Source organism: Bombina bombina, chromosome 4 (genome assembly GCF_027579735.1).
Source record: "Bombina bombina isolate aBomBom1 chromosome 4, aBomBom1.pri, whole genome shotgun sequence".
NCBI lineage: Eukaryota > Metazoa > Chordata > Amphibia > Anura > Bombinatoridae > Bombina > Bombina bombina.
In genome coordinates, this window is record NC_069502.1 from 1091131152 (window position 1) to 1091152683 (window position 21532).

The 21532-nt window shown below is 40.2% G+C and overlaps 1 protein-coding gene across 1 annotated transcript in view; it reads left to right on the top strand.

Annotated features, from left to right (window-relative positions):
* LRPPRC (leucine rich pentatricopeptide repeat containing) overlaps positions 1-21532 on the top strand; it is a gene marked incomplete in the record, with an annotated part of 877407 nt that overhangs the window by 854308 nt on the left and 1567 nt on the right. Inside the window, 2 exon segments of the mRNA XM_053712282.1 lie at positions 6593-6677; positions 21247-21389. Coding sequence (XP_053568257.1) covers positions 6593-6677; positions 21247-21389 — 228 coding nt within the window.

The window sequence follows — 21532 nt, forward strand, 5'->3', positions numbered from 1 at the left end:
CACGCAGGACTGTTGAGCTGAGAGAACTTCAGTTGGGGGGAACAGTTTGCAGACTTTTCTGCTCAAGGTATGACTAGCCATTTTTCTAACAAGACTGTGTAATGCTGGAAGGCTGTCATTTTTCCCTCATGGGGATCGGTAAGCCATTTTCTTAGACTTAGAAAGAATAAAGGGCTTATTATGGGCTATTAACTGGTGGACACTCTTAAGGGCTAAATCGATTGTTTATTTTCCCCCTTCAAATATATGTGATAATTGTGCCATAGCGTCCAAACATAGTAAGGACAGTACTGTCACAAATAGTAAGGTTGCCCAGGATAATTCCTCAGATGAAGGAAGTAGAGAGAGTTCTACATCATCTCCTTCTGTGTCTATACCAGTTATGCCCGCGCAGGCGACCCCTAGTACTTCTAGCGCGCCAATGCTTGTTACTATGCAACAATTGACGGCAGTAATGGATAACTCCATAGCTAATATTTTATCCAAAATGCCAGCATTTCAGAGAAAGCGTGATTGCTCTGTTTTAAACACTGTAGAGCAGGAGGGCGCTGATGATAATTTTTCTGTCATACCCTCACACCAGTCTGAAGTGGCAGTGAGGGAGGGTTTGTCAGATGGAGAAATTTCTGATACAGGAAGAATTTCTCAGCAGGCAGAACCTGATGTTGTGACATTTAAATTTAAATTAGAGCATCTCCGCGCATTACTTAAGGAGGTGCTATCTACTCTGGATGATTGTGACAGTCTGGTCATCCCAGAAAAATTGTGCAAGATGGACAAGTTCCTAGAGGTCCCGGTGCACCCTGATGCCTTTCCGATACCTAAACGGGTGGCGAACATAGTGAATAAGGAGTGGGAGAAGCCAGGCATACCTTTTGTCCCTCCTCCTATATTTAAGAAATTGTTCCCTATGGTCGACCCCAGGAAGGACTTATGGCAAACAGTCCCTAAGGTCGAGGGGGCGGTTTCTACACTAGCCAAGCGCACGACCATTCCCATTGAGGACAATTGTGCTTTCAAAGATCCTATGGATAAAAAATTGGAGGGTTTGCTTAAAAAGATTTTTGTACAGCAAGGTTTCCTCCTATTTCTGTTTCCAACCTATTTTGTGCATTATTCCTGTCACTACAGCGGCGTGGTTCTGGTTCGAGGAACTGGAAAAGTCGCTCAGTAGGGAGACTCCGTATGAGGAAGTCATGGACAGAATTCACGCACTTAAGTTAGCTAATTCCTTTATTTTAGACGCCGCTTTGCAGTTAGCGAGGTTAGCGGCGAAAAATTCAGGGTTTTCAATTGTGGCGCGCAGAGCGCTCTGGCTAAAGTCTTGGTCGGCGGATGTATCTTCCAAGACAAAATTGCTTAATATCCCTTTCAAAGGTAAGACCCTTTTTGGGCCAGAATTGAAAGAGATTATTTCAGACATCACTGGGGGAAAGGGCCATGCCCTCCCACAAGATAGACCTTTCAAGGCTAAGAATAAGTCCAATTTTCGTTCCTTTCGCAATTTCAGGAACGGACCGGCTTCCAACTCTGCAGCCTCTAGACAAGAGGGTAACGCTTCCCAGACTAAACCAGCTTGGAAACCAATGCAAGGCTGGAACAAGGGTAAACAGGCCAAGAAGCCTGCTGCTGCTACCAAGACAGCATGAAGGAGTAGCCCCCGATCCGGGACCGGATCTAGTAGGGGGCAGACTCTCTCTCTTTGCTCAGGCTTGGGCAAGAGATGTTCAGGATCCCTGGGCACTAGAAATAGTCTCTCAGGGTTATCTTCTAGAATTCAAGGAACTACCCCCAAGGGGAAGGTTCCACATGTCTCACTTATCTTCAAACCAAATAAAGAGACAGGCATTCTTACATTGTGTAGAAGACCTGTTAAAGATGGGAGTGATACACCCAGTTCCAACTGTGGAACAAGGTCAGGGGTTTTACTCAAATCTGTTTGTAGTTCCCAAAAAAGAGGGAATTTTCAGACCAATTCTGGATTTAAAAATTCTAAACAAATTTCTCAGAGTTCCATCGTTCAAAATGGAAACCATTCGAACAATTTTACCTACAATCCAGGAGGGTCAATTTATGACTACCGTGGATTTAAAGGATGCGTATCTACATATTCCTATCCACAAAGATCATCATCAGTTCCTAAGGTTCGACTTTCTGGACAAACATTATCAGTTCGTGGCTCTCCCATTCGGGCTAGCCACTGCTCCAAGAATTTTCACAAAGGTGCTCGGGTCCCTTCTAGCGGTTCTAAGACCAAGGGGTATTGCAGTGGCACCTTATCTGGACGACATTCTAATCCAAGCGTCGTCTCTTTCCAAAGCAAAGGCTCATACAGACATTGTTCTAGCCTTTCTCAGATCTCACGGGTGGAAGGTGAACGTATAAAAGAGTTCACTGTCTCCGTCGACATGAGTTCCCTTTTTGGGAACAATAATAGATTCTTTAGAAATGAAGATCTTCCTGACAGAAGTCAGAAAGTCAAAGCTTCTAAACGCTTGTCAAGTTCTTCACTCTATTCTGCAGCCTTCCATAGCTCAGTGCATGGAAGTAGTAGGGTTGATGGTTGCAGCAATGGACATAGTTCCTTTTGCTCAAATTCATCTAAGACCATTACAACTGTGCATGCTCAAGCAGTGGAATGGGGACTATACAGACTTGTCTCCAAAGATTCAAGTAGACCAGATGACCAGAGACTCACTCCGTTGGTGGTTGTCCCAGGATCACCTGTCTCAGGGAATGAGTTTCCGCAGACCAGAGTGGGTCATTGTCACGACCGACGCCAGTATATTAGGCTGGGGCGCGGTCTGGGATTCCCTGAAAGCTCAGGGTTTATGGTCTCGGGAAGAGTCTCTTCTCCCGATCAACATCCTGGAACTGAGAGCAATATTCAATGCTCTCCGGGCTTGGCCTCAACTAGCGAAGGCCGGATTCATAAGATTCCAGTCAGACAACATGACGACTGTAGCTTACATCAACCATCAGGGTGGAACAAGGAGTTCCTTGGCGACGAGAGAGGTATCCAAAATCATCAAATGGGCGGAGGATCACTCCTGCCACCTATCTGCAATCCACATCCCAGGAGTAGACAACTGGGAGGCGGATTATCTGAGTCGTCAGACTTTTCATCCGGGGGAGTGAGAACTCCACCCGGAGGTGTTTGCCCAGTTGACTCAATTATGGGGCATTCCAGACATGGATCTGATGGCGTCTCGTCAGAACTTCAAGGTTCCTTGCTACGGGTCCAGATCCAGGGATCCCAAGGCGACTCTAGTGGATGCATTAGTGGCGCCTTGGTCGTTCAACCTAGCTTATGCGTTTCCACCGTTCCCTCTCCTTCCCAGGCTTGTAGCCAGGATCAAACAGAAGAAGGCCTCGGTAATTCTGATAGCTCCTGCGTGGCCGTGCAGGACTTGGTATGCAGACCTGGTGAATATGACATTGGCTCCACCATGGAAGCTGCCTTTGAGACAGGATCTTCTAGTACAAGGTCCATTCGAACATCCAAATCTAGTTTCTCTGCAGCTGACTGCTTGGAAATTGAACGTTTGATTTTATCCAAGCGTGGGTTTTCAAATTCAGTGATAAATACTCTGGTCCAAGCCAGAAAACCTGTGACTAGAAAGATTTACCATAAAATATGGAAAATATATATCTGTTGCTATGAATCCAAGGGATTCTCCTGGAGTAAGATTAAAATTCCTAAAATCCTCTCCTTTCTCCAAGAAGGTTTGGATAAGGGATTGTCAGCGAGTTCTCTAAAAGGACAGATTTCTGCTTTATCTGTCTTGTTACACAAACGACTGGCAGCTGTGCCAGATGTACAAGCTTTTGTACAGGCTTTGGTCAGAATCAAGCCTGTTTACAGACCCTTGACTCCTCCCTGGAGTCTAAATTTAGTTCTTTCAGTTCTTCAAGGGGTTCCGTTTGAACCCTTACATTCCATAGATATCAAGTTACTATCTTGGAAAGTTCTGTTTTTGGTTGCTATTTCTTCTGCTAGAAGAGTTTCTGAATTATCTGCTTTGCAGTGTGATCCACCCTATCTGGTGTTCCATTCAGATAAGGTTGTTTTGCGTACCAAGCCTGGTTTTCTTCCAAAAGTTGTTTCCAACAAGAATATTAACCAGGAAATAGTTGTTCCTTCTTTGTGTCCGAATCCAGTTTCAAAGAAGGAACGTTTGTTACACAATTTAGATGTAGTCCGTGCTTTAAAGTTCTATTTAGAAGCAACAAAGGATTTCAGACAAACTTCTTCTTTGTTTGTCGTTTATTCTGGTAAGAGGAAAGGACAAAAAGCTACTGCTACCTCTCTTTCTTTCTGGCTGAAAAGCATCATCCGATTGGCTTATGAGACTGCTGGACGGCAGCCTCCTGAACGAATCACAGCTCACTCTACTAGGACTGTGGCTTCCACATGGGCCTTCAAGAACGAGGCTTCTGTTGATCAGATATGTAAGGCAGCGACTTGGTCTTCTCTGCACACTTTTGCCAAATTCTACAAATTTGATACTTATGCTTCTTCGGAGGCTATTTTTGGGAGAAAGGTTTTGCAAGCCGTGGTGCCTTCTGTTTAGGTAACCTGATTGGCTCCCTCCCTTCATCCGTGTCCTAAAGCTTTGGTATTGGTTCCCACAAGTTATGGATGACGCCGTGGACCGGACACACCAATGTTGGAGAAAACAGAATTTATGCTTGCCTGATAAATTACTTCCTCCAACGGTGTGTCCGGTCCACGGCCCGCCCTGGTTTTTTAATCAGGTTTGAAAAATGTATTTCTCTATACACTACAGTCACCACGGCACCCTATAGTTTCTCCTTTTTTTCTCCTAACCGTCGGTCGAATGAATGGGGGGGCGGAGCCTGGGAGGGGCTATATGGACAGCTTTTGCTGTGCTCTTTGCCATTTCCTGTTGGGGAAGAGAATATTCCCACAAGTTATGGATGATGCCGTGGACCGGACACACCGTTGGAGAAAGTAATTTATCAGGTAAGCATAAATTCTGTTTTTAAAACAAAATTAAAAGATTAACTTTCTGCCAGTACTTAAGATGGCGGGGACAATTGTGGAGTGGGGGAGGGAAGAGAGCTGTTTGGGAGGGATCAGGGGGTGGGATGTGTCAGGTGGGAGGCTGATCTCTACACTAAAGCTAAAATTAACCCTGCAAGCTCCCTACAAGTTTCCTAATTAACCTCTTCACTGCTAGCCATAATACACGTGTGATGCACAGCAGCATTTAGCGGCCTTCTAATTACCAAAAAGCAATGCCATAGCCATATATATATGCTATTTTTTAACAAAGGGGATCCCAGAGAAGCATTTACAACCATTTGTGCCATAATTGCACAAGTTGTTTGTAAATAATTTCAGTGAGAAACCTAAAGTTTGTGAAAAAGGGATAAAAAAAGATTATTTGATCGCATTTGGCGGTGAAATGGTGGCATGAAATATATCAAAATGGGCCTAGATCAATACTTTGGGATGTCTACTAAAAAAAAATATATACATGTCAAGGGATATTCAGGGATTCCTGAAAGATATCAGTGTTCCAATGTAACTAGCGCTAATTTTGAAAAATTCGGTTTGGAAATAGCAAAGTGCAACTTGTATTTATTGCCTTAAAAAAGCAAAGAACATGTAAACAATGGGTATTTCTAAACTCAGGACAAAATTTAGAAACTATTTAGCATGGGTGTTTTCTGGTGGTTGTAGATGTGTAACAGATTATGGGGGTCAAAGTTAGAAAAAGAGTTTCTGTTTCCATTTTTTCCTCATATTTTATATATATTTTTTTATAGTAAATTATAGTAATTATATATGATATGATGAAAATATTGGTATCTTTAGAAAGTCCATTTAATGGCGAAAAAAACGGTATATAATATGTGTGGGTACAGTAAATGAGTAAGAGGAAAATTACAGCTAAGCACAAACACCGCAAAAATATAAAAATAGCCTTGGTCCCAAACGGACAGAAAATGGAAAAGTGCTGTGGTTATTAAGGGGTTAAAGTGAATGTAGGTGATAAAGTGCCCAGTTTTTAAAAGGGGCACTTTAATTCATCAAAATTTACATTTCACTCGTGTTGTGAAAATACTTACCTTTTAATCTTGATAGCCGCTCCGGCGATTCTCCGGTCGTCGCAAGCCTCTTCATACGTCAGAAATGACGGATCGGTCATCCTCCAATCACTGCTTCCCCCCGGGGGAATCGGTGTCTGATTCAACCCCGTGATTGGATGAAGCTGGATTCCTCCTTTTAGACCCAGGAAGAGGCTTTGCGACGGGCGGGGGAAGCGATGCAGCGGCTGTCAAGATTAAAAGGTAAGTGTTTTCACAACACGAGTGAAATGTACATTTCGATGCATTGAAGTGTCCCTGTTTTTAATTAGATTTTTAAAACGGGCACTTTATGATCTAAATTTACATTAACTTTATATATTTAGTCACCCTATTTTAAGCATTAAAGTGTTTTTAATTATTACTGTAGTGTGTTGTACCCTTTCTAGTAATTAGTTGCAATTTTTTTTTATTATTTGTACGCGTTTAATTTAATACCGTTTTAAATACAAAGTTTTCTCTCCTCATTCTGCAGCCAGAAGCAATCACCAGTATACTTGAAATTATCCCAGATTTTCCTGAAAAAGAAACTGCTTATTCCTACTTAATGAAATGTTACGGTAATCTAATTACTTCTTAAAATACCTTTTCAATTGCTTTCTGATTAACCGTTAACATTCTGTTTTTCTTTCTTAATCAACTAAGCTAGTGATTTTGTTTTGCTTCATTTTTTTTATTAGTATTTTTATTGTAGATGGCTGTTAAATAAAAGATCTTCTAAATTATTAACTATTAGCTTTTGCAAATGTGCTTAGAGAAATGACTGTGTTTAATATTACAGTACCAATGTATATTTTATGCACCATTCCAACACCAAATATATTCGCTTGTAGGAATTAGAGTGCATTGATTCTGTGATAGCACCAAAAACCATGCCTACACAATGAGGTCAGCAGGCTTGAGTATGCCAGACAGGTTACACCTTGTTAAACGAGTACGGAGAGGGAAATATGTTCAGTTTGTAATGAAAGCAGGAAATAAATACTGTAAAAGTGCAACCCACTAGAGCAACCACAAAATACAAATATTAAGAGGTCATGAAATCATTGTTATAGTTACAGATTAATTTAGTATTTGAAATGCTCTGTGTAAATCTAGTTTTCACACAAGAAAAATCTGTATTAAATGAAAGTCATATCCCTTTTAATATATTTATCTGCCATTGTCTTCTAGTGTAACAATCTGAGAACATCCCAGTAAACTCAAGGGTAACGTGTGATTTCTGTTCCTGATCTGAGCAAAATATTAAAATATTTAAATTTTTTTTTAAATGTAATATCTTATTAAGTTACATTGCCCCTTTAAATATTTTTTGTGACAGTATCAGAGTGGTTTACAAATTTAAATATATTAAATGGAATGGCTAAAAAGTTAAGTTTTAATAATTCTTTGAAATGGAAGTTTAGATTTAATTTTTTTAGGGAAAACACTTTTTATTCTAAACATAGGGAAGTCAAGTCACAGTTTTAAACCTGAGTTTGACAGCCAGTAGAGATATTAAAGGGACAGTCTACAATTTTATTGTTTTAAAAGATAGATAATAACACAGTTATATTAATATATTTTTTACCTCTGTGTGATTACCTTGCATCTAAGCATCTTCAGCCAGCCCCCTGATCACATGACATTTTATTTATTATTTATTGACTTGCATTTAGTACTGTGCTGTGCTAACTCTTAAAGGGACAGTATACACTAATTTTCATATAACTGCATGTAATAGACACTACTATAAAGAATAATATGCACAGATACTTAATATAAAAATCCAGTATAAAACGGTTTAAAAACTTACTTAGAAGCTCCCAATTTAGCTCTGTTAAAAAGGTATTGAGAAAACCCACTTTAAGTGGAAATAAGACACTACCCCTCTCCCCCTTCCTCTGCATATGAAAAGACTCTCTACACAAACAGGAGCAAGCTGCAGTAGGTATATGTCTGTATTCGCTTAAAACTTTGGGGCTTGGTTAGGAGTCTGAAAATCAGAGCAATGTTATTTAAAAATAAGCAACAACAAAAAAACCTGTATGGGCTATATAAATGGATCATCTACAAAACATTTATGCAAAGAAAAATAGAGTGTATAATGTCCCTTTAAATAACTCCCCAGGCGTGAACACATTGTTATCTATATGGCCCACATGAACTATCAGTCTCCTTTTGGGAAAAGCAAATACAAAAGCATGTGATTAAGAGGCTGTCAAGAGAGTCTTTGAAACAGGCAGAAATGTAGAGGTTTAAATGTTATAAAGTATATTAATATAACAATGTTGGTTGTGCAAAACTGTGGAATGGGTAGTAAAGACGTTATCTATCTTTTTAAACAATAACAATTTCTCTTGTAAAGTGTATCCAGTCCACGGGTTCATCCATTACTTGTGGGATATTCTCCTTCCCAACAGGAAGTTGCAAGAGGACACCCACAGCAGAGCTGTCTATATAGCTCCTCCCCTAACTGCCACCCCCAGTCATTCTCTTGCAACTCTCGACAAGAAAGGAAGTATCAAGAGATATGTGGTGACTTAGTGTAGTTTTACCTTCAATCAAGAGTTTGTTATTTTTAAACGGTACCGGCGTTGTACTGTTTTTCTCTCAGGCAGAAATTAGAAGAAGAATTCTGCCTGGAGATTTGATGATCTTAGCGGTTTGTAACTAAGGTCCATTGCTGTTCTCACACATAACTGATGAATATGGGAAAACTTCAGTTGGGGGAACGGCCTGCAGATTACCTGCTTTGAGGTATGTTCAGTATTTTTATTTCTAGAGAGAGGAATAAGTTCTAGAAAATGCTGACAGAGCCTTGTGTATTTGAGGTAAGCCTGATGCAGTGATTTAACAGCGACTGGGATCATGCTTACATAACAGGGTAATACTCATGTTAATATTCATATTGCTTAGGGACAAAACGTTTACATGATTTCATAAATAGGACGTTTTTTCTCTGAGGGAGATAAGTCTTTATTTGGGGCCTAGTTTCCACATGGCTAGTCAGATACTCCCAGGAGTATTTTCTTAAGGCCCCTCTGACATCCAGTACATGGTGGGAGGGGCCTATTTTAGCACTCTAACTGTGCAGTTTTAATACAGACTGAGACATCCAGCTTCCCTAGAAGAGTCCTCTGGCATCTGAGAACCATTTTGAAGGGGTAATTTCTGCACAAAATCGTATTTAAGGGCAGGTAGGAGCCTCAGCAGAGCTGTGGCATGGTGCTCAATTGGTTTTTAACGTTTTTTAACGTTTTTCAATCTGGTTTGGGGCCTAAGGGGTTAATCATCCATTTGCAAGTGGGTGCAATGTAGCTTTAGTCCCTTACACATACTGTAAAAATTTCAAAGATTTTAATGTATTTTTTCACTGTTTTGCAGTTTAAGTGCTAAGTTTTTCTCTTAAAGGCACAGTAACGTTTTTGTTTAATTGCTGTTTCACCTTTATTAAAGTGTTTTCCAAGCTTGCTTGTCTCATTACTAGTCTGTTAAACATGTCTGACATAGAGGAAACTCCTTGTTCAATATGTTTGGAAGCCATTGTGGAACCCCCTCTTAGAATGTGTACCAAATGTACTGAAATTTCTATAAACTATAAAGACCATATTATGGCGCTTAAAGATTTATCTCCAGGGGATTCTCTGACTAAAAAGAGGGAGATTATGCCATCTAACTCTCCCCATGTGTCAGAACCTATAACTCCCGCTCAAGTGACGCCAAGTACATCTAGCGCGTCTAAATCTTTTACCTTACAGGACATGGCGGCAGTTATGAATGCTACCCTCACAGAGGTATTCTCCAAACTGCCAGGGCTACAAGGAAAGTGAGACAGCTCTGGGGCTAGAATTAATACAGAGCTTTCTGACGCTTTATTGCCTGTGTCCGATATACCCACACAATGCTCAGAAGCCGAGGCAGGTGAGCTTCTATCTGTGGGTGACATTTCAGACTCAGGGAAGGCGTTACTTCAGTCTGATTCTGAGATGACATCGTTTAAATTTAAGCTTGAACACCTCCGCTTATTGCTTAGGGAGGTTTTAGCGACTTTGGATGACTGTGACCCCATTGTGGTTCCAGAGAAATTGTGTAAAATGGACAAATACTTTGCAGTACCTGTTTACACCGATGTTTTTCCAGTCCCTAAGAGGTTTTCGGAAATTATTACGAAGGAATGGGATAGACCAGGTGTGCCGTCCTTTCCCCCTCCTGCTTTTAAAAAGATATTTCCCATAGATGCCACCATATGAGACTTGTGGCAGACGGTTCCTAAGGTGGAGGGAGCAGTCTCCACCCTAGCTAAGCGTACAACTATCCCCGTCGAGGACAGTTGTGCTTTCCTAGATCCTATGGATAAAAAAATTGGAGGGTCTCCTTAAGAAAAATTTTATACATCAAGGTTTTATTCTCCAGCCTCTTGCATGCATTGCCCCAGTTACTGCTGCAGCGGCTTTTTGGTTTGAGTCTCTTGAAGAGGTTCTACAGGTGGAGACCCCGTTAGACGATATTCTAGACAGGATTAAAGCTCTTAAGTTAGCTAACTCCTTTATTTCTGACGCCATTTGTCATTTAGCCAAGCTAACGGCTAAGAATTCAGGTTTTGCCATTTTGGCGCGTAGGGCGCTATGGCTTAAGTCCTGGTCAGCAGACGTTACTTCAAAATCTAAGCTTCTTAACATCCCCTTCAATGGACAGACCCTATTCGGGCCCGGTCTGAAGGATATCATTTCTGATATTACTGGAGTAAAAGGTCACGCCCTTCCTCAGGATAGGTCCAATAAGTTAAGGACCAAACAGAATAATTTTCGTTCCTTTCGAAACTTCAAGAGTGGCGCAGCTTCAGTTTCCTCTAATACAAAACAAGAGGGAAATTTCGCCCAGTCTGGAGATCTAACCAGGCTTGGAATAAGGGGAAGCAGGCCAAGAAACCTGCGGCTGCCTCTAAGACAGCATGAAGGAGTAGCCCCCGATCCGAGACCGGATCTAGTGGGGGGGCAAATTCTCTCTTCACCCAGGCTTGGGCAAGAGACGTCCAGGATCCCTGGGCATTAGAGATTGTTTCCCAGGGATATCTTCTGGACTTCAAAGCTTCATCTCCAAAGGGGAGATTTCATCTCTCACAATTATCTGTAAACCAGATAAAGAGAGAGGCATTCTTACGTTGTGTTCAAGACCTGTTGGTTATGGGAGTGATCCACCCAGTTCCAAGGGAGGAACAGGGGCAGGGCTTCTATTCAAATCTGTTTATAGTTCACAAAAAAGAGGGAACTTTCAGACCAATCTTGGATCTTCAAGATGGAGACTATCCGAACCATCCTCCCTATGATCCAGGAGGGTCAATATATGACTACCGTGGACTTAAAGGATGCTTATCTCCACATTCCTATTCACAGAGATCATCATCAGTTCCTCAGGTTCGCCTTCTTAGACGGGCATTACCAGTTTGTGGCTCTTCCCTTCGGGTTAGCCACGGCACCAAGAATCTTTACGAAGGTTCTAGGGTCCCTACTGGCGGTTCTAAGGCCACGGGGCATAGCAGTGGCTCCTTACCTAGACGACATTCTGATACAGGTGTCGACTTTTCAAATCGCCAAGTCCCATACGGACATTGTTCTGGCTTTTCTGAGGTCTCACGGGTGGAAGGTGAACGAAGAAAAAAGTTCTCTCTCCCCTCTCACAAGAGTTTCCTTCCTAGGAACACTGATAGATTCAGTAGAAATGAAAATTTTTCTGACAGAGGTCAGGTTATCAAAGCTTCTAACTTCCTGCCTTGCTCTTCATTCCACTTCTCGGCCGTCAGTGGCTCAGTGTATGGAAGTAATCGGCCTAATGGTAGCGGCAATGGACATAGTTCCGTTTGCCCGCCTACATCTCAGACCACTGCAACTTTGCATGCTCATTCAGTGGAATGGGGATTACACAGATGTCCTCTCTGCTAAATATTGATCAAGAGACCAGGGATTCTCTTCTCTGGTGGTTCTCTCGGGTCCATCTGTCCAGGGGAATGAGTTTCCGCAGGCCAGATTGGACTATAGTCACAACAGATGCCAGCCTTCTGGGCTGGGTTGCAGTCTGGAACTCCCTGAAGGCTCAGGGTTCGTGGACTCAGGAGGAAGCCCTCCTTCCGATAAACATTCTGGAACTGAGAGCGATATTCAATGCTCTTCAGGCTTGGCCTCAACTAGTTGCGGTCAGGTTCATCAGATATCAGTCGGACAATATCACGACTGTAGCCTATATCAACCATTGGGGGGGACAAGAACCCCCCTGGCAATGTTGGAGGTTTCAAAGATAATTCTACTCCAAGGCCCATTCAAACATCCAAATCTAATTTCTCTGCCGCTGACTGCTTGGAGATTAAACGCTTGATTTTATCAAAACGTGGTTTCTCCGAGTTGGTCATTGATACCTTAATTCAGGCTCGAAAGCCTGTCACCAGGAAAATCTATCATAAGATATGGTGTAAATATCTTCATTGGTGTGAATCCAAGGGTTACTCATGGAGTAAAGTCAGGATTCATAGGATATTATCCTTTCTCCAAGAGGGATTGGAGAAGGGATTGTCAGCTAGTTCCTTAAAGGGACAGATTTCTGCTCTGTCTATTCTTCTGCACAAGCGTCTGGCAGATGTTCCAGACGTTCAGGCGTTTTGTCAGGCTTTAGTTAGAATCAAGTCTGTGTTTAAACCTGTTGCTCCGCCATGGAGTTTAAATTTAGTTCTTAAAGTTCTTCAAGGGGTTCCGTTTGAACCTCTGCATTCCATAGATATCAAGCTTTTATCTTGGAAAGTTCTGTTTTTGGTAGCTATCTCTTCGGCTCGAAGAGTTTCAGAGTTATCTGCCTTACAGTGTGATTCCCCTTATCTGATATTCCATACAGATAAGGTAGTGTTGCTTACCAAACCTGGATTTCTTCCTAAGGTGGTATCTAATAAGAATATCAATCAGGAGATTGTAGTTCCGTCAATGTGTCCTAATTCTTCTTCAAAGAAGGAACGTCTATTACACAATCTTGACGTGGTTCGTGCTTTAAAGTTTTATTTACAAGCTACTAAGGATTTTCGTCAAACATCTGCATTGTTTGTTGTCTACTATGGACAGAGGAGAGGCCAAAAGGCTTCGGCATCTTCTCTTTCTTTTTGGCTGAGAAGTATAATCCGTTTAGCTTATGAGACTGCTGGCCAGCAGCCTCCTGAAAGAATTACAGCTCATTCCACTAGAGCGGTAGCTTCCACATGGGCTTTTAAAAATGAGGCCTCTGTTGACAGATTTGTAAGGCGGCGACTTGGTCTTCGCTTCATACTTTTTCTAAATTCTACAAATTTTATACTTTTGCTTCCTCAGAGGCTATTTTTGGGAGAAAGGTCTTGCAGGCAGTGGTGCCTTCCGTTTAAGTTCCTGCCTTTTCCCTCCCTTCATCCGTGTCCTAAAGCTTTGGTATTAGTATCCCACAAGTAATGGATGAACCCGTGGACTGGATACACCTTAAAAGAGAAAACAAAATTTATGCTTACCTGATAAATTTCTTTCTCTTGTGGTGTATCCAGTCCACGGCCCGTCCTGTCACTTTAAGGCAGGTGTTTTTTATTATTAAACTACAGTCACCACTGCACCCTATAGTTTCTCCTTTTTCTTGCTTGTCTTCGGTCGAATGACTGGGGGTAGCAGTTAGGGGAGGAGCTATATAGACAGCTCTGCTGTGGGTGTCCTCTTGCAACTTCCTGTTGGGAAGGAGAATATCCCACAAGTAATGGATGAACCCGTGGACTGGATACACCACAAGAGAAAGAAATGTATCAGGTAAGCATAAATTTTGTTTTTTGTGTAGACTGTCCCTTTAAATAATCAATTGTTACTCCTAATTGGTTAAATCAGTACTTGTAAAAGCACCAATGTGCTACAACACATGCAAGTATTGCATGAGAAAGAAAAAACTATATTTACCCGGGATACGTTCATAACTATTAAGCAAAAAGGTGGGAGGTTTTTTCGTTTGTTTTTTAAATAAAATACCTCCCACACATCTTTAAATTATTATAACTCAAAAGCTATTTATAATGGTGCATTGCGTAACAGATGTGTATGATTTCTATATATCAGTAGTTAATGAGATCTGTATCAGTTTACCAGCCTCTTCTTTTTATTTAATTTGACTGGTTTTTTGTTAGGGATGCCTTAAAGGGATAGGAACATCAAAATTAAACTTGCCTGTCTTTTAAAATCATTTTTATTTTCAAATGTGCTTTGTTCTCTTGGTTTTCCATTGTTGAAAATGAATATGCACATATCTTACACTAGTGGGAACTTGCTGGTGATTTGTGCCTGCACACACTTGTCTCTTGTGATTGGCTAACTAGAGGTGTTCAGCTAGCTGCCAGTAGTGCAATTCAAATTTGATAATAAAAGTACATTTGAAAGTTGTTAAATTGTATGTTCTATCTGAACTATGAAAGAAAAAATGGTGTTTCCTGTCCCTTTAATATCACATTGTGTGGCCTTTACAGTTACTTATATGACCAGTGTTTAACATAAATGAGTACTTAAAGGGACACATCAAACATTATGCATGCAGTTATTTTAATTTAAATTAGCTTCTGTTACAGTTTAATTTTTACATATGAAATTGTTGATCTGAAGTTTACAAAACAGGATTTAGAAAGAAAAGCTGTTTCGTAATCACTACCAAATATTGTATGGGAGTGGGGGGGGGATAGATTTGGGAAGATATCACAAACTTGTTTTGTTGTTGTTGTTTTTTGTTTAACGTTTAAAATGACACTCAAGTCAAAATTAAACTTTCATTGCAATTTCTTTCATGTAATTGGCAAGAGTTCATGAGCTAGTGACATATGGGATATACAATCCTACCAGGAGGGGCAAAGTTTCCCAAACCTCAAAATGCCTATAAATACACCCCTAACCACACCCACAATTCAGTTTTACAAACTTTGCCTCCTATGGAGGTGGTGAAGTAAGTTTGTGCTAAGATTTCTACGTTGATATGCGCTTCTCAGCATTGTTGAAGCCCGATTCCTCTCAGAGTACAGTGAATGTCAGAGGGACGTGAAGGGAGTATCACTTATTTGAATACAATGATTTCCCTAACCATAGGTTCTCTGTTATCGGTCGTAGAGATTCATCTCCTACCTCCCTTTTCAGATCGACGATATACTCTCAATTTACCATTACCTCTACTAATAACTGTTTTAGTACTGGTTTGGCTATCTGCTATATGTGGATGGGTGTCTTTTGGTAAGTATGTTTTTTATTACTTAAGACACCTCAGCTATGGTTTGGCACTTTATGCATTTATATAAAATTCTAAATATATGTATTGTACTTATATTTGTCATGAATCAGATTTATGTATTTCCTTCAGCAGACTGTCAGTTTCATATTTGGGGAATTTAAACATTTTAAGAAATGTATTTCTTACCTGGGGTTTAGTCTTTTTTTTTTTCAATTGACTACTTCTTGCTATTGCGGGTATTAGGCCCACGGGTGCGTCAAATGCTAATCTTTATTGCGTCATTTTATGGGCGCGAAAAGACGTTTATGACGCAACTTCGTCATTTCCGGCATCATACGTGACGCTGAGACCTTTCACACGGCGGTGTCATTAGTGACGCAAGTGTGTCATTTCCAGTTATTTTTGGCACCAAAAAAGTTTACGTTACGTTGTGCGTCATTCTTGGTGCCAATTTTTTTTCTTTATTTCAATACCCCTTGTTTGTTTGCCTCTTGCTTTTTGCTATTAGAGGCCTATGCTATTGCATTTTTTCCCATTCCTGAAACTGTCATATAAGGAAATAGATAATTTTGCTTTATATGTTGTTTTTTCTCTTACATTGTGCAAGATGTCCCAATCTGATCCTGCCTCAGAAGTTTCTGTTGGAACATTGCTGCCTGACATCGGTTCTACCAAAGCTAAGTGCATTTGTTGTAAAATTGTAGAAATTATTCCACCGAATGTCATTTGTAATAGTTGTCATGATAAACTTTTACATGCAGATAGTGTTTCCATCAGTAATAGTACATTGCCAGTTGCAGTTCCTTCAACTTCTAATGTGCATGATATACCTGTAAATTTTAAAGAATTTGTTTCTGATTCTATTATGAAGGCTTTGTCTGCATTTCCACCTTTTAATAAACGTAAAAGGTCTTTTAAAACTTCTCATTTAGCTGATGAAATTTCAAATGACCAACAACATAATAATTTATCCTCTTCTGATGAGGATCTATCTGATTCAGAAGATCCTTCCTCAGACATTGACACTGATAAATCTACTTATTTATTTAAAATAGAGTATATGCGTTCTTTATTAAAAGAAGTGTTAATTACTTTGGATATTGAGGTAACCAGTCCTATTGACATTCAGTCTAATAAACGTTTAAATGTTGTTTTTAAACCTCCTGTGGTTTCTCCAGGGGTTTTTCCCATTCCTCAGGCTATTTCTGATATGATTTCTAGGGAATGGAATAAGCCAGGTACTTCTTTTATTCCTTCTTTAAGGTTTAAAAAATTGTATCCTTTACCAGCAAAATCTATAGAGTTTTGGGGAAAAAAATCCCCAAAGTTGATGGGGCTATTTCTACTCTTGCTAAACGTACCACTATTCCTATGGAAGATAGTACTTCCTTTAAGGATCCTTTAGATAGGAAGCTTGAATCTTATCTAAGGAAGGCCTATTTATATTCAGGTCATCTTCTCAGACCTGCTATTTCTTTGGCTGATGTTGCGGCTGCATCAACTTTCTGGTTGGAAAATTTAGCGCAACATGAATTGGATTCTGACATATCTATCGTTGTTCGCTTACTGCAACATGCTAATCATTTTATTTGTGATGCCACTTTTGATATTATCAAAATTGATGTTAGATCCATGTCTTTAGCTGTATTAGCTAGAAGAGCTTTGTGGCTTAAGTCTTGGAATGCTGATATGACATCTAAATCTAGATTACTATCTCTTTCTTTCCAAGGTAATAATTTATTTGGTTCTCAGTTGGATTCTATTATTTCAACTAAGGGTAAATCTAAGGCTTCTAACCGTTTTCGTTCCTTTCGTCAGAATAAGGAACAAAAACTCAATCCTCCCCCCAAGGAATCTGCTTCCAATTGGAAGCCTTCCTCAACTTGGAATAAATCCAAGCCATTTAGGAAACCAAAGTCAGCCCCTAAGTCCGCATGAAGGTGCGACCCTCATTCCAACTCAGCTGGTAGGGGGCAGATTAAGGTTTTTCAAGGATTTTTGGATAAAATCTGTCCAAAATCATTGGATTCAGAGCATTGTCTCTCAGGGGTATCGAATAGGATTCAAAGTAAGACCTCCTGTGAGAAGATTTTTTTCTCTCGCGCATCCCTGTAAATCCAATAAAAGCTCAGGCTTTTCTGAAGTGTGTTTCAGACCTGGAGTCTTCAGGGGTAATCATGCCAGTTTTTCCTCAGGAACAAGGTTTGGGGTTTTATTCAAACCTATTCATTGTACCAAAGAAAGAAAATTTATTCAGACCAGTTCTGGATCTGAAAATTTTTGAATCGTTATGTAAGAGTACCAACTTTCAAGATGGTGACTATAAGGACTATTCTGCCTTTTGTTCAGCAAGGACATTATATGTCCACAATAGACTTGCAGGATGCATACCTTCATATTCCGATTCATCCAGAACACTATCAGTTTCTGAGATTCTCTTTTCTAGACAAGCATTACCAATTTGTTGCTCTTCCATTTGGCCTAGCAACAGCTCCAAGAATCTTTTCAAAGGTTCTGGGTGCCCTACTATCTGTAATCAGAGAACAGGGTATTGCAGTGTTTCCTTATTTGGACGATATCTTGGTACTAGCTCAGTCTTTACATACTGCAGAATCTCACACGAATCAACTAGTGTTGTTTCTTCGGAAACATGGTTGGAGGATCAATTTACCAAAACTTTTCTTGATTCCTCAGGCAAGGGTTACCTTTTTAGGCTTCCAGATAGATTCAGTGTCCATGACTCTGCTGGTTGCAGCATGCCGGCACCTTCAGTCTCAGTCATTCCCTTCAGTGGCTATGTGCATGGAAGTTTTAGGTCTCATGACTGCAGCATCGGACGCGATCCCCTTTGCTCGTTTTCACATGAGACCTCTACAGCTTTGCATGCTGAATCAATGGTGCAGGGATTATACAAAGATATCACAATTAATATCCTTGATTCCCATTGTACGACACTCTCTGACATGGTGGATAGATCACCATTGTTTGGTTCAAGGGGCTTCTTTTGTTTGGCCAACCTGGACTGTGATCTCAACAGATGCGAGTCTTTCAGGTTGGGGAGCTGTTTGGGGATCTCTGACAGCACAAGAGGCGAGATTACCAATAAATATTTTAGAAGTCCGTGCAATTCTCAGGGCTCTTCAGTTTTGGCCTCTGCTAAAGAGAGAACCGTTCATTTGTTTTCAGACAGACAATATCACAACTGTGGCTTATGTCAATCATCAGGGTGGGACTCAGTCCCCAAGCTATGAAAGAAGTATCTCGGATACTTGGTTGGGCGGAATCCAGCTCCTGTCTAATCTCTGCTGTGCATATCCCAGGTGTAGACAATTGGGAGGCGGATTATCTCAGCCGCCAGACTTTACATCCAGGGGAGTGGTCTCTCCATCCAGATGTGTTTTCTCAGATTGTTCGGATGTGGGGTCTTCTAGAGATAGATCTCATGGCCTCTCATCTAAACAAGAAACTTCCCAGATACCTGTCCAGGTCCAGGGATGTTCAGGCGGAAGCAGTGGATGCACTGACACTTCCTTGGTGTTATCATCCTGCTTACATCTTCCCGCCTCTAGTTCTCCTTCCAAGAGTGATCTCCAAAATCATCATGGAACAGTCTTTTGTGTTGCTTGTGGCTCCAGCATGGCCACACAGGTTTTGGTATGCGGATCTGGTTCAGATGTCCAGTTGCCCGCCTTGGCCACTTCCGTTACGGCCGGACCTACTATCTCAAGGTCCGTTTTTCCATCAGGATCTCAAATCATTAAATTTGAAGGTATGGAAATTGAACACTTAGTTCTAAGTCATAGAGGTTTCTCTGACTCAGTGATTAATACTATGTTACAAGCTCTTTACAAGATTTATTATAGAGTTTGGAAGACTTACATTTCATGGTGTTCTTCTCATAAATTCTCCTGGCATTCTTTTAGAATTCCTAGAATTTTACAGTTCCTTCAGGATGGTTTGGATAAGGGTTTGTCTGCAAGTTCCTTGAAAGGTCAAATCTCCGCTCTTTCTGTTTTATTTCACAGAAAGATTGCTATACTTCCTGATATTCACTGTTTTGTACAGGCTTTAGTTCGTATTAAGCCTGTCATTAAATCAATTTCTCCTCCTTGGAGTCTTAATTTGGTTCTGAAGGCTTTACAGGCTCCTCCATTTCAGCCTATGCATTCTTTGGACATTAACCTACTTTCTTGGAAAGTGTTGTTCCTTTTGGCTATCTCTTCTGCTAGAAGAGTTTCTGAGCTATCTGCTCTTTCTTGTGAGTCTCCTTTTCTGATTTTTCATCAGGATAAGGCAGTTTTGCGGACTTCTTTTCAATTTTTACCTAAGGTTGTGAATTCTAACAACATTAATAGAGAAATTGTTGTCCCTTCCTTGTGTCCAAATCCTAAGAATTATTTGGAAAGATCCTTACATTCTTTGGATGTGGTAAGAGCTTTGAAATATTATGTGGAAGCTACTAAAGATTTCAGGAAGACTTCCAGTCTATTTGTTTTATGTTCTGGTCTTAGGAAAGGTCAGAAGTCTTCTGCTATTTCCTTGTCTTCTTGGCTGAAACTTTTGATTCATCAAGCTTATTTGGAGTCGGGTCAGGCCCCGCCTCAGAGAATTACAGCTCATTCTTCTAGATCAGTCTCCACTTTGTGGGCTTTTAAGAATGAAGCTTCAGTTGATCAGATTTGCAAAGCGGCGACTTGGTCCTCTTTACATAAATTTACTAAATTCTACCGTTTTGATGTATTTGCTTCTTCGGATGCAGTTTTTGGTAGAAAAGTTATTCAGGCAGCTGTTTCAGTATGATTCTTCTGCTTTTTGTTTTAAGTTTTTTTCTTTCAAAAATGAAATAAACTTATTTTTTGGGTTGTGGATTAATTTTTTCAGCGGAATATGGCTGTTTTTATTTTTATTCCCTCCCTCTCTAGTGACTCTTGAGTGGAAGACTCCACATCTTGGGTATTGATATCCCATATGTCACTAGCTCATGGACTCTTGCCAATTACATGAAAGAAAACATCATTTATGTAAGAACTTACCTTATAAATTCATTTCTTTCATATTGGCAAGAGTCCATGAGGCCCACCCTTTTTATGGTGGTTATGATTTTTTGTATAAAGCGCAATTATTTCCAAATTTCCTTTGTTGATGCTTTCTACTCCTTTCTTTATCACCCCACTGCTTGGCTATTCGTTAAACTGAATTGTTGGTGTGGTGAGGGGTGTATTTATAGGCATTTTGAGGTTTGGGAAACTTTGCCCCTCCTGGTAGGATTGTATATCCCATACGTCACTAGCTCATGGACTCTTGCCAATATGAAAGAAATGAATTTATCAGGTAACTTCTTACATAAATTATGTTTTTAAACAACTTTCCAATTTACTTCCATTCATAAAATGTGCCCAGTCTTTTTATATTTACACTTTTTGAGTCACCAGATCCTACTGAGCATGTGCAAGAATTCACATTATATACATATATGTATTCGTGATTGGCTGATGGCTGTCACATGATGCAGTGGGAGTGGAAATGGACATAACTGACATTTGTTAGGGGGGGGGGGGGGGAATCTACTACCCATGAAGTTTAGACTGCTAATGCATTGTCTTTTTATCATGCATTTGTTGATTATGCAAATATACTGTATTTACTGGTCCTCTAAGCAGATTTTTATTTATTGACATTGAAAGAATACTGCAAAATTATGATAACTTCCCAGGTTTGAGGATTAATAATCTCCACATTTAAATGTGTTATGAGATGCAGTTGTCTCATTTTTAATGCAAATATTTGCAAACATTAACAGAAATCTGGACGGTGGGGGAAGCTATTAAAGGTGTTAAAAAATCAAATGTTAAGGGATTTTCTTTCTAATTTTTGTTCTTGTTTGTTATACACCCACAGGATTAAACAAAGATGTGGATGCAGCAAGTGCTTTGTATGAGAAAATGAAAGCCGAAAAAATGAATCCAGATGAGCTGTTCTTGAAACGTTTGGCAGTTCTTCTAAAAGACAGCGGAAAGCCAGTCCCTTTTACAGAGCCTCCTGTGAGTGTTTTCTAATTACAAATACATACCTCTACAGATTTTATGAATATTTGTTACGCTAGTAATAACCACAGCACAAAAGTTGTCTACTTAATTACTTAGGGATTAGATCTCAACAGAAAATTCTCAGTCTCTTTTCCCTC